The sequence below is a fragment of the Tenrec ecaudatus genome, chromosome 14 (genome assembly GCF_050624435.1).
Source record: "Tenrec ecaudatus isolate mTenEca1 chromosome 14, mTenEca1.hap1, whole genome shotgun sequence".
Classification (NCBI taxonomy): Eukaryota; Metazoa; Chordata; class Mammalia; order Afrosoricida; family Tenrecidae; genus Tenrec; species Tenrec ecaudatus.
Genome location: NC_134543.1, coordinates 70,256,413 through 70,269,425, shown reverse-complemented (window position 1 = coordinate 70,269,425; position 13,013 = coordinate 70,256,413). Strand labels below are relative to the sequence as shown.

The window sequence follows — 13,013 nt, the reverse complement described above, 5'->3', positions numbered from 1 at the left end:
ACTGATTCCAATCTCCACACTGGAACAGCACTTTTCCTTCTTCCCCACTATTTACCATTTCCGTTTCTTCTTCTTTACTGTCCTGTCTGCCTTCTGAACTTTATTGCCGGGCAAATGCTCATTTCGGTGTCGTGTGGTTGGTTGCTCTAAGGAGGGCATACCTCCCTGGTGTCAGTTTGTACAGGCCTTTCTATTGCTTGATTGAATGCTGAGCCATGAAGTGAGTTTGATTCCAGGCTTCTCAGATATCTAAAGATCATGATCTTGGAATTAAGTCTGATCTATTCTTTATTATTTGAGGTATGTTCTACATTTCCCCCACTCTATTTAGGACCTCCTATTGTTATCCATTTCAGAGCAGACAATGGTGATAGCCAGGCACCATCTCATTTTTGTGGTATTAGGGCTGTGGAGACTGGTGTTAAGTGGTCTATTCGTCCATTGGACTGTTTCCATGCATCATTGATTTGTTTTCGCTCTCCTTTCCTCCAGATGGGGAAAAGCCAGCATTTGCACCTTAGATGACTGCTTATAAGTTTTTAAGATCTTGAAAATCAGTGGTTTTCAATGAATGACATTGAAGCTTAGTTTAGTGTACTATAAGATCCTCTTTGCAACCTGGCCCCAGCCTACCTTTTCCAGTCACAGTTCCACTTCCGAAAACAGTCTTTACCACAGAAAAAACAACAGACTGGTCCTCATTTATGGAGCATACTATGCCTCTATGCCCATGTTGAAGGGGCACTGATGGCAGAGTGGGCTAAGCATTTGGCAGATAACCACAAAGTCAGCAGTTCAAACCCACCAGCTGTTCCATGGGAGAAAGACAAACCTTTCTACTCTCTTGAAGATTTACAGTCTGGGAAACCCAAAGGGAAAGTTCTACTCTACCCTCTAGGGTCACTGTGAGTTGAAATCAACTTAATAACAGTGAGTTTTTTTATGCGTATATAAGAAGACACGGGATCCAGAGTCTTGTCCAAGTCACATAATAATGGCACAGCCAGGGTCTAAATTCAGGTCTTACTCCTACAAATCATGGATTTAACCTAGTAAATGACATTGCTTTTTTATTTTACATTAAGGGGGATGAATTTTACTGTAACTATATGAAAAAATTAAATTTGACCCTATTAAATGGAGTGACTAATCATTGCTGTCTTTCATCATATTAGGGTACTAAAGGTAATTCAGTCATATAATGAATTATTCTATTTCTATAGAATTTATTATTGGAATTTGTATCAATAATTTTCCTTATCTTATACATTTTAATAAGAGTATATATAGCAATAATCATTGAGAGATCACTATGTGACCTACATTGTTAAGCACTTTATATACATAAAACAATTAATGCTTAAATCACAATATAAAATAATTATTACTATCTCCATTTTGTTATCAGGATAAGTCACTTGGATCGAAATGAACATCTAGTAGTGGAGCTGAGGTTTGAACTCAATATTATATACTTTAAAGCTTGTGCCCTATCCCTAAAGCTCCTGCATTAAGCTTCTCATAATCTGGCTCTCAACAATCAGACCCAAAGCTTGATATTTCTTATTTTCCATACCGGCAGTCTGATCTTGCCAGTCTTGTCTCTCCACTACTTAGCTTACGATAGTAGAAACTCTAAGAGTAAGCTAAGATTTATTTTCCCTGTAGGAAATGGCTTTCAGAGAAAGGGAATGGTGTGATTCATGTCAAAGTTAGTGGCCAAGGTGGAGAAGATCTTTAAATGTGGGATGCAGGGAAAACCTTTTTATCCCTCTCAGATCTTTCTTTCTTTCTTTCTTTTATTTTACAGGGGGAGAGCGCGAATGCAGTCCCCCCCTACCACAAATTATGCAGTCGAGTTTCCTGCATTTGGGGAAATCGCAGGGGTCAGCACACCCGCAGTGCAATGGGTGAGCCTCGCCCTAGGAAAACCACCTTCCTGATCATGGTGTCTCCCCTGCCAGGTAAGTATATAATTTCTCTTTTCAAGTATGCTCAGATGCCTAGGATCTGGAGCTCCTTATGACTTTGTCTTCCCTCTCCTGTCTTCAGGCAGAGTGGATTCCAGGTGGAGGATGCAATAGAAAGAAACAGTGATGCTCATTTGAATCCAGTGGTTCATTATATTATTCATCAAATCATTTACTATCTGACGGGCATCACTCTCCATAGTCATACAGATATAAACAAAACACAGGTCTTCTTTTCATTGACTATAGCATGATGGGGAATAACAGGCAACAAATAAATATTTACTTACAATAGGAATAAATGCTATATTAAAAAAGCTGAGGAAAAGACTAGAAAATGATAACGTGTGATGGTGGGGGTATGACTGCTATTTTCATTACAGTGGTCAGGGAAGATCTTCCTGAGGTGGTATTCTTTGGGTAAATACCTAACTGAAGTGAAGAGGTGAGTTTAGACATGTCTGCAGTGTGGTCTGGCAGAAGCAGCTGTTGAGGCAGGAGTGTGCTTGGTATAGATGAGGACAGTAAAGAGACCAACTTGGTTGGAACACCATGAATACAGAAGGGAGAGGTGGAAGATGTGCCTCAGGAATAACCAAGGACCAATTAAGACCTTGCATTCTATTCTAAATGCATTGAGAAGCCATTTGAAGATTTTGAGCTAAAAGTGATATAATCAGCTTTATATTCTAATAGGACTTGCTTCCAGCTGTGTTAAGAACACACCACAAAATGCAAGGGTGGAAGCAAGGAGAACAAATAGAACACAGTGTGAGAGATTCCTAGAAGTGATCAGATTCAGGAAATGCTTTAAAGATAGAGCTGATAGGATTTGCTAATGGATTGACTATGAGGTGTTTGATTTGAGCCAAGTGGTTTTAAGGGCCTAGACAGCTAATTGAATGGAGGTGCCCTTTAGAGATGAAGAAAATTGAAATGGGAATGTGGTTTAGGAAAGAAATAAAAACTTTTATTTTTGCCTTGTAAGAGGTCTTCTGAGCCCCAAGTTTTTGGGAGAATGATAAGCTTCTATTACCTGTAGTTGATGCTAACCTTTTACTGGGGCCTGTCTGAACCAGGGTGAGGGGACAGGGAGGCAAAATAAATAAAGTTTCTTCTGAGTAATCTCCAGCAACTAAACATTTGACTAGGAACCCGAGTTTGTCATATGCACACTATGATTTCAGGGCAAGAAGAAGTTTTCTTTCTAATACACTTCCTGATTACTATTGTTTCAAAAATTTTTGAATTTAAGTCAAAGTAATTTATTCCACAATTAGAGAACCAAAACTCAAAAAACCAAATCCTCTACCATCAAGTTGATTCCAACTCATCATGGCCTTATACAGAGGTTTCAAGGGTGCAAATCTTTCTGGGAACAGTGAGCCTCATATCTCCTGGAGAAAAGCGGGTGGGTTTTGTGGGCTAGCAGTCCAACGCTTACCAAACAGCCCCATTAAGGTTCCTTACAACTACCTATACACACCCATTGCTACCAAGTTGACTTGAATTCTTATCGACCTCATAGGACATAGAACTACCCTTTTGAGCTTTTGAGGCTGTAAGTCTTTAAAGGAGCAGAAAGCCTCATCATTCTCCCCTGAAGTAGCTGGTAGATTTGAACTGCTGACCTTGTGTCTAGCATCCCAATGCATAACTCACTTTGCCACCAGGGTTCCTACAACTAGAGATAGAAGGCTTAAAATGCAAATAGCCCAAGAAGTAATCCAATGTGTATGTGTTTTTTAACCAAGAAACCAAGAGAATTTAGGACAGATGAAGGTTTTGAATATTATTAAAAAGAGATGACGAATCTAAGAATTAGACATGACCCTACTCGAAATTCATCCTCATGAAGAGATCAATAAAGTGTGGTGAAGATAAAAGATGGTGCCCAGCTAACAGAAAGAATAGTGTGTGAGGTCTTTAAAATAGGCTGTAAGTCTTAAAAGAAGCAGCTGGCTAAAAGAAGTGTCAAGTAAGCTCTCATGGAAGAAGCATACCAGCCTGGGTGATCCAATGATTATAAATAACATCCAAATTTGGAGGAGGAACAACATCAGAACTTAAGTTGTGAACACCCAATTTTCAGAAGGCTATGAAGGACAGTGGGAGCCCAACACCATGTATAAGGTTTCCATGCGGATGAGGCCTCTGGTGAATTCCCAGACCATAGTCTCAGGGTGTGAATAGCCTCGCTATCAAATAGACAGCCCTGCAAAGTTGATTTGGCAGATGTCGTTAGGTTAAAATGCAATACTTTATTATTTGATTGCTTCTTGTACCCACTTTAAATTTTATCTCTTCTTGTACCCACTTTAAATTTCTTCTGGTTTTTAATATTTTCTGCTTTCTTTCTGATGAAAGGTTTTCTCTGTTTTATTTTGTCATAGTTTGTAGTTGTTTTAAAATTCTGTTTGGTAAGTTTTTCTGGATATGAAATCCAGGCTAAGTAGATCTATAGATCCAGGAATTAGATTAATAATTTGTGGTAGTTACATAATCTCCTGACAACTTGCAAAGGGGTGGAGTCTAGCCTGTCAATCAGGTCACAGTTTGATAACCTTATTTGGAGGCCTGAAGGAGATAAATAACTCACTGGAGGCCAGATATACCGACTCTGCTTGACTCCTTGTGAGACATTCCTATTGACAATCCACATGGAGCTACACTGATGGAGCCAGAGTCCTGGAGCAGGAGGAGTCACATGGAGCTCCATGCCAGCACTGAGATACTTCCACCACCACTGGATTCACAAGATTTTCCTCCCAATGGCCTTGTAATCTTCCTCCATTCAACATCATTACATGCGTTGTGTGAGTCTGACGAGGAATTTATACACTGGTATTGAGCATATGAGCTAATGTTGGACTTATTACTTGATTTGGACGGGGCTGGGATGTTTTCTTAATATACATTTAAAAAATTTTATTTAATTGGCAGATTTACAGCTCTTATCATAATCCATACACAGATCCATTGTCAAACATCTGTACGTATGTTGTCATCATCTTTTCCAAAACATTTTCTTTCTACTTGAGCCCTTAGTATCAGCTCATTTTTTTCTCCCTCCCTCCCCCATGTCCCCTTGATAATTTATAAATTCTCTTTTTCCTGTCTTACACCAATCGCTGTATCCCTTTACCCACTTTCTGTTGTCCACCCCCTGGGAGGGGGGGCCATATATCAATTATTGTGATAGGTTCCCCCTTACTTCCCACCTTTCTCTTACCCTCTTAGTATTGCTGCTCCCCTTATTGGTCCTGAGGGTTTTACCTCTCCTAGATTCCCTGTGTTGTGAGCTCTTACCTGTACCAGTATACCTGTTCTGGTCTAGCCAGATTTGTAAGAGAGAATTGGGGTCATGATAGTAGAGGTGGGGTGGGTGGGTGAGGGGGGAAGCATTAAAGAACTAGAGGAGGGTTGTGTGCTTCGTCTGTGCTACACTGCACCCTGACTGGTTCATCTCTTCCTTGTGGCCCTTCTGTCAGAGGGTGTCCAATTGACTACTGATGGACTTAGGGTCTCCACTCTGCTCTCCCTCTCATTCCCATTGATACGATTTTTTTTGTTTTGTTTTGTGTCTTTGATGCCTGAGACTTGATCCCATCAATACTTCACGGTCACACAGGCTGGTGGGCTTCTTCCATGTGGACTGCTCGACTAGATGGCCACTTGTTTATCTTCAAGTCTTTAAGATCCCAGATGCTATATCTTCTGATAGCCAGGCACCATCAGCTTTCTTCACCACATTTGCTTATGCACTCGCTTTGTCTTCAGTGATTGTGTCATCAGGGAAGGTGAGCATCTCAGAGTGCCCTGTTAGTAGAACAAAGTGTTCTTGAATGAGGGAATACTTGAGTGGAGGCCCAATGTCCATCTGTTGCCATAATACTTTATAATATACAATTACTCTTCGATATAAAGCTCTTATGTACATACAGGTGTCTATGAATTTGTTCCTCTATTCAACCCTCACACATAATTATGCAAGGCTATAGCAGTGTAGTGGTTACACGTTGGGCTGCGATCTGCATGGTCGGCAGTTTGAAACCACTGGCAGCTCTGCAGGAGAAAGCTGGACTTTCTGCTCCCATAAATCATTAACAGTCTCTGAGTCAGCATGAACTCAATGGCAGCGAGTGAGATGGACATGATAAGGGAGGTTGGGGGGAAATGGGGAACTAGCAATGAGTATAAGAAAGAGGAAAATGTCCTAAAATTGATTGTGGTGATGACTGCAAAAGCCCTTCTCATATGACAAGCTGCTGAATAGCATAAGCAGCCTGTGGCATAGCGGCTACCCATGTTGGGCTGATAACCACACAGTCAGCACTTAGAAACCACCAGCCACTTGCAGGAGAAATGCCGACTTTCTACTCCAGTAAAGAATTCATCTCAGAAATTCACAGAGGACAATTATACCCTGTCCTATAGGGTGGCTATGAGGCAGTGTTTTTTTTTTTTTTTTAAAGAAATCATTTTATTGGGGGTTCATACAATTCTTATCACAATCCATACATCCATCCATTGTATCAAGCACATTTGTACATTTGTTGCCCTCATCATTCTCAAAACATTTGACTTCTACTTGAGCCCTCAATATCAGCTCCTCATTCCCCCCCCCCTCATGAACCCTTCATAATTCATAAATTATTATTTTGTCATATCTTACACTTTCCATCATCTCCCTTCACCCACTTTTCTGTTGTCCATCCCCCAGGGAGGAGGTTATATATAGATCCTTGCAATTGGTTCCCCCTTTCCACCCCACATTCCCTCTACCCTCCAGGTATTGCCACTCTCCCCACTGGTCCTGAAGGGGTCATCTGTCCTGGATTCCCTGTGTTTCCAGTTGCTAACTGTACCAGCGTACATCCTCTGGTCTAGCCAGATTTGTAAGGTAGAATTGGGGGGGGGGGAAGCATTTAAGAACTAGAGGAAAGTTATATGTTTCTTCATTGCTACCCTGCACCCTGACTGGCTCATCTTCTCCCCACAACCCTTCAGTAAGGGGATGTCCAGTTGCCTAGAGATGGGCTTTGAGTCTCCATTCTGCATTCACCCTCACTTACAATGATATGCGTTTGTTTTTTTTTAAATGAATTTTGTGTTACGGGAGTTCTACAACACTAAAAATAAAATTTAAAAGAGGGAAAAACAAATCACTGTCAAGAGAAAGGGTATAGATTTTAAAAAGTAAATAGTTCACAGTTTTGTCATGGACTGCCTATTTATCATTATTCCTAAGCAGGTAAATGGAGGAAGAGGTGCTCAGACCTTGAAAATGGTGACTACACATCTAAGTTCGTTCTTGTCCTTCTCCCACCTTTTACCACTCAACTCATAGTCTCATATCCAAAATTTTCTCTAATGGAGAGGCTTCCCACCTCTCTTCAGGGTCATATTTCAAACAGATGACCCTGGTGAATTTACTTTGCAATTCTCATCTGATGTTGGATTGTCATTTCTTCACCAGCCATCAGGATATACTATACATTTAAAAGGAACGTATCATGTTTAAACAAGACACACTGGACCAGAAGGTAGACTTTCTACATGCAATAACAATAGTGCCCTAGGGGATAGTTACCATATGTAACACCAGAAAGGACTTAAAGTAGTTTTTACATTGTATATATTTCTCTGATTATCGGAGTAATATATGCTGATTGTAGAAATTTTTAACAAAAGTTGCAGAAACAAAATTGAAAAGATGAAAATTTCTAACTAGGGTGATCTCGAGCATATTCCTTAGAGGTTTAAAAATAATGTTGTTCTTTTGTAAGTATGTTTTTATTATGAAATCAACTTGCAATCTGCTGTGTTTACTTGACATTCTAGAATACAACTCATTGCATTTTCTTGGTTAAAAAACCATCTATAATAGTTTCACTATGGATTAGTCAAGGTGATTTTTAATTCCTTGTGATTATAAATAGCACTGTAAGAACATCCTTGTGTATAAATTTTTCTCTTGGATGATTTATTAAAAGAGAAATTAGTAGCTTCAAGTGTATCAACATTATTTTAAAGCTACTGACACACAGTGCTGGACCAGTGTCCAGAAATGTTCTGAAGTTATACTGGTTCAAAGATAACAAGATCCGCTGGAAATATGGCATCTGTTAAAAATATTAGATAGCAGTTGTTACAAATTACTATGCTTGCGGGGGGCTCCTCTGGAAAAAGGGCAATAGTAAAGTATTAAATTTTTTACATTAGATTTTCCACTTCATACAATATGTCTGGGCTATTAGAGGAAAGAGCAAAAGAGAAGAACTGAGTGAGACCTTCATTTAGAAGCCATTCATGAACTTACATGTCAGAAATGATCAATTTGGAAAAATAAGTTTACTAACATCAATTCATATATATTTTAAGCAGTGATTCAGAATATTGACTTTTATGATAAAGTAGTATATTAGTTTACTTTATTTAAGTTTATATAAATTCATAGAAGAGGAAACAATAGCAGTGTTTTCAAACAGCAATGTTTTCCACTAGAGAGCTATGGTATAATTTATTATGACTAGAATTTTAAAAAGTGAAATATAACATAATTGCATAGAAAACACCAGCAGGCACAGTACCTGGTGTAAAACCTTTGTTTCAGTTACTTCCATCCACATGCTCTATAAAATGTATTTCTTTTTATTTTATCACAAATTATTTTTATCACTCCCCTTACGGAAGAACCTTGATAACTGAAGCAAAACTTCTTCAAGAATGCATTAAAAGTATGCAAGAAATTATTGCAGAAACTTTAACTTGATGCAGGCAAATTTTGACCCCAGCTATGTGTGATTTCACATTGCTTTTAATTGTCTGGTTAACAAATTTTACACCAGATACCTATTTGCTGCCATCTCTCATGGCCAGTGAGTCAATTCTGATTCATAGCAACTCTGTGGACAGAGTAGAACTGCCCTTGTGTTTTTAAAAAATATATCATGTCATTCCATAGTTCAATCACATCAAGCATAATTGTACTATTGCTACCAAATTCATTTCCAAACATTCTTTTTCTATGTGGACTCCTTGACATTCTCTCCCCTCACTCCCACTCCACCACTGGACTCTTCCCCCAAGCCCTTATTCTACTTGCTGTCTTTATATAGGTTCATCAATCCTGGGTTTAAAATTTTTTTAAATGGTGGTTTAAAATTTATTTCTTGTTGTGAGTTGTGATTGGGGTGGGGGCAGTTAGAAGCAACTGCTGTGGTGGAAAGTCTGGCCTTTGAAATTAGCCCTACCTCTGCAGGTGGGCCTTAGGTGATGTTTGTTAATCATCTGGCTTTCTATGGCTTAGTTCCCTGATCTAAAAGAGAAAGTAATAACATTTCGTTTTTGTGTGAGAGATGAGCAGCTTACGTAAGCAGAGGGCCTAAAACACAGTCAATGCATGTTTTGGTAGTATTGGTAGATGCCATGCAGTCGATTCAGATTCATAGTGACTGTATAAACCCCAAACTAAACACACTGCCATTGAGTGGAAGCCGACTTTAGCGACCCTGTAGGGCTTCGAAGAGCTGACTGACTTTCCAAGACTGTGGCTCTATTGTTGTAGAAAGCCCCATATTTCTATCGAAGTGCGGCACATGGTTTTGAACTGCTGATGTGGGTGTTAGCATCCAAACTCCTATTTACTTCCAAATCTTTTCAAAAGTAAGGCTCTCCATGTAAGCACTCTTCATTCATTAGGAGGGAGGATTGTTTAAAATGACTAAATCTGTTGTGCTACAGTCTATTTCAGTCTTTTCCTCCACTTTCCTTTAGCAAGGAGAGTTAGACATAGTTTTTATTCCCCTCCTTGATCTCCAATTGTGCTTATTATCTATACCGTGGATTGGTTGTCACGTTATTAAAATTGTGATTGTCCAGTTGATGAGCCAGTATTGCCAACTCTCAAAGTTCTCCTAGTGATTCCCACCGTGCAGGGGCACACTGCAGGGGGTGCTTGCTGAACATGGATGGCGTGTACGCCCCTCGTGCAGCTAGCTCTTGCCAAGGGTGCAGTCCTTCTCCTTCGATCTCCATGCTAAACATGGCTCCCGGTGGCACAAGGGAAAGGTGTGTGCAAGCGCAACCACTTTACCCGAGGAGAGAGGAAAATCGGAGGCTGCTCTTCCCGCCCCACTTCTGCTCCCCTCTGAGAGGGAGCAGGGCTAAGCCCCCGGGGACCAGGGCGCCGCCACGCGCCGGCGTCCTGAGCTCCAGGGCCTTGCCAGCACGCACGATCGCCCGCCCTGAGAGCCCTTCTTCCCAGATGGATTCTCATAGTATCACCGACACTCGCCGTGCTGATCGATACTGCACGGCAGACGTGCTCCCACCGTCAAGTGCAGGCACGGGCCGGCGGAATTAGCCGCCCTGCGGCTCGCGCAGCTTCTCGGCAGCTCGATACGGAAGGACGGACGCCGTTAACCCGTTCCCCGGCGGACGCCCGGCCCGTGGCCGCCCTGGGCCCGCTCCCCTTCCCTCCGCTCTCCCCGGCCTGGGTGGGGGGTGGGATGCGGGGGGGGGGCGCGTGTGTGTGATATCCTGTCAAACTCACTTTCTGGCGGGCGACCAGACTTCCGCCTGCGCGGAGGCCGCCTCGCGACGCCCTCTCCGTCTGGCTGGTCCTTGGAGGCGGCTGAGATGGAGCGCCGCGCTCACCGCCCCCTCGGCCCTCACCTTCTCGGGGCTTCGCACGCTGGGCGCCGCGGGGCGGCTGCCGGGCGCGGCCCCTCAGCCGGCCGCCCTGAGGCGGGGCAGGGGCGCTCGCAGCGGCCCGCGGCGTCTGCTCTCGGGAGCCCCGCCACGCGCAAGCCCCGCCCCGACGCCCGCTCCCACTCCTGATTGGCCCTTCCAGCCAGGCGGCAGCCGGCCCGCGGGCGCCCGCGTCGCAGCTATAAAGGCTGCCGGGCCATGACCGCCGCGCCGAGGCTCCCGGAGCTGCGGTGCTAGCCCGCCCTCGGCCCCCCGCGGCCCCTTCCTTCCTCCTGGCCCCCGAGCGCCCCGACCGCACCATGCCCAGGGGCTTCCTGGTGAAGCGAACCAGACGCACGGGCGGCTCGTACCGAGTGCGCTCGGCCCCGCGAGGCTCGCCCCTGATGGGGCCCCAGGCGGCGCCGCTCTTCCCCGAGGAGGCTCCGAGCGCCTCCTTACCCGGTGCTGAGCGGGCGGTGTCCCCCGTGGAGGGAGCGCCGGGAAGGGGGCTGATGACAGAGGCGTCCCGGGAACCGTCGGGGTCGCCCTGTGGGGCGGCTGGGGTGAGCCCGGGGTCGCGCGGACGGGAAGGCGCGGAGTGGCGGGCGGACGCCAGCGAGGGCCCCGGGCCCAGCCCCAGCCCCACGAAACCGGCGGGCGCCGAGCTGCGCCGGGCGTTCCTGGAGCGCTGCCTCAGCTCCCCGGTTTCCGCAGAGTCCTTCCCCGGGGGCGCCGCCGCCGTGGCCGCCTTTTCCTGCTCCGTGGCGCCAGCAGCCGCCCCCACCTCGGGGGAGCAGTTCCTGCTGCCGTTCCGGGCGCCGTTCCCGGAGCCCACTCTGCAGCCGGACCCCGCGCCCCTCGCGGCCGCCCTGCAGGGCCTGAAGCGGGCGGCCGGCAGCGAGCGCCGCGCCAAGTTGCCTCCGGGCTGCCCGTCGGGATTGGCGGCCGCGGGCGTCAAGAAGCCCAAGGCGATGCGGAAGTTGAGCTTCGCGGACGAGGTGACCACGTCCCCCGTGCTGGGTCTGAGGATCAAAGAGGAGGAGCCCGGAGCGCCGGCGCGGGGCCTGGGGAGTAGCCGCACGCCGCTGGGGGAGTTCATCTGCCAGCTGTGCAAGGAGCCGTACGCGGACCCCTTCGCGCTGGCGCAGCACCGCTGCTCCCGCATCGTGCGCGTCGAGTACCGCTGCCCCGAGTGCGACAAGGTCTTCAGCTGCCCCGCGAACCTCGCCTCCCATCGCCGCTGGCACAAGCCGCGTCCGGCGGCCGCCAACCCCGCCGCGGCCTCCTCCGCCGACGGGAAGCCGCCGCCTTCGTCGTCTTCGTCGGGCCCGGACGCCGGGCCCCTGGCCTCTCTGCTGGCGGAGGGGAAGGAGAACGGCCGCGCCGAGCGGACTGCGGATCAGCACCCGGCGGCCAGGGACAGCGCCGGCGCGGATCAGCACCAGGACAGCGCCCCGCGCCCCGGCCTCCCGGGGCTGCCGCACCCCGAGCCGCTGCGGCCGCAGGTCTCCTACGCCGAGGGCGTGTTGGGCCGCCGCGGGCCAGGGCCGGGCAGTGCCAGCGGGGGCGGGGGCTCCGACATCTTCGTGTGCCCCTACTGCCACAAAAAGTTCCGGCGCCAAGCCTATCTGCGCAAGCACCTGGGCACTCACGAGCCGGGCTCGGGCCGGCCGCTGGCGCTGGGCTTCGGCTCGGATCGCGGCGCGGCGCTGGCCTTCGCTTGCCCGCTGTGCGGGGCGCACTTCCCGTCGGCAGACGTGCGGGACAAGCACCGGCTGTGGCACGCCGTCCGCGAGGAGCTGCTCCTGCCGGCCCTGGCGGGGGCGCCCCCCGAGGCGCCCAGCCCTGGCGGGACCGCCGATGGGGCTGCGCAGCAGATCTTCTCGTGCAAGCACTGCCCGTCCACCTTTTTCAGCTCCCCCGGGCTGACCCGGCACATCAATAAGTGCCATCCCTCCGAGAGTCGGCAGGTCCTGCTGCTGCAGATGCCGCTGCGGCCCGGCTGCTGAGACTGGAGACCTCGCTCGGAGGTGGCGAGGTTGGCCTGGGAGGTCTTTCTTCAACCTGCAAGTTCCCCTTCTCTGTCCCTAAGGTGTTCTCTCTCCCCCAAGGCTCTAGGAGTATTTTCCCAGTCGCTGTTGCGCTGGAAGAGCGGACAGGAAAAGGTCAAACCCCTCTAGAGCAGGTATGTCTACGGTACACACATTCCGCTTGCTTGCGGAGCCGGTCGGCTTAAGTCCTTTTCACTTTCCCCACGAAATAGGATTTCACCCACAGGCCACGGCGAACCTAACGAATCCTATATGGCTTGTAATTCCTATGGAAAGGCGCAGTGAATGCGTGCATGTC

General features: G+C 47.0%; 1 protein-coding gene and 1 non-coding gene across 2 annotated transcripts; one reads left to right on the top strand and one right to left on the bottom strand.

Annotated features, from left to right (window-relative positions):
• Nucleotides 1-1,808: 1,808 nt before the first annotated feature.
• Nucleotides 1,809-1,972, bottom strand: LOC142427033 (U1 spliceosomal RNA). The gene has a single exon (XR_012779872.1). It is a non-coding gene; the product is annotated as a U1 spliceosomal RNA (small nuclear RNA).
• Nucleotides 1,973-10,984: 9,012 nt separating this feature from the next.
• INSM2 (INSM transcriptional repressor 2) lies at nucleotides 10,985-12,673 on the top strand. Its single transcript, XM_075532424.1, has one exon. It carries the CDS (start codon nucleotides 10,985-10,987, stop codon nucleotides 12,671-12,673), a length of 1,689 nt encoding a protein of 562 aa, XP_075388539.1.
• The last annotated feature ends 340 nt before the right edge of the window (nucleotides 12,674-13,013 follow it).

Coding starts and splice junctions, on each gene's coding strand:
- INSM2 (XM_075532424.1), top strand. CDS start 10,985: ATGCCCAGGGGCTTCCTGGTGAAGCGAACCAGACGCACGGGCGGCTCG.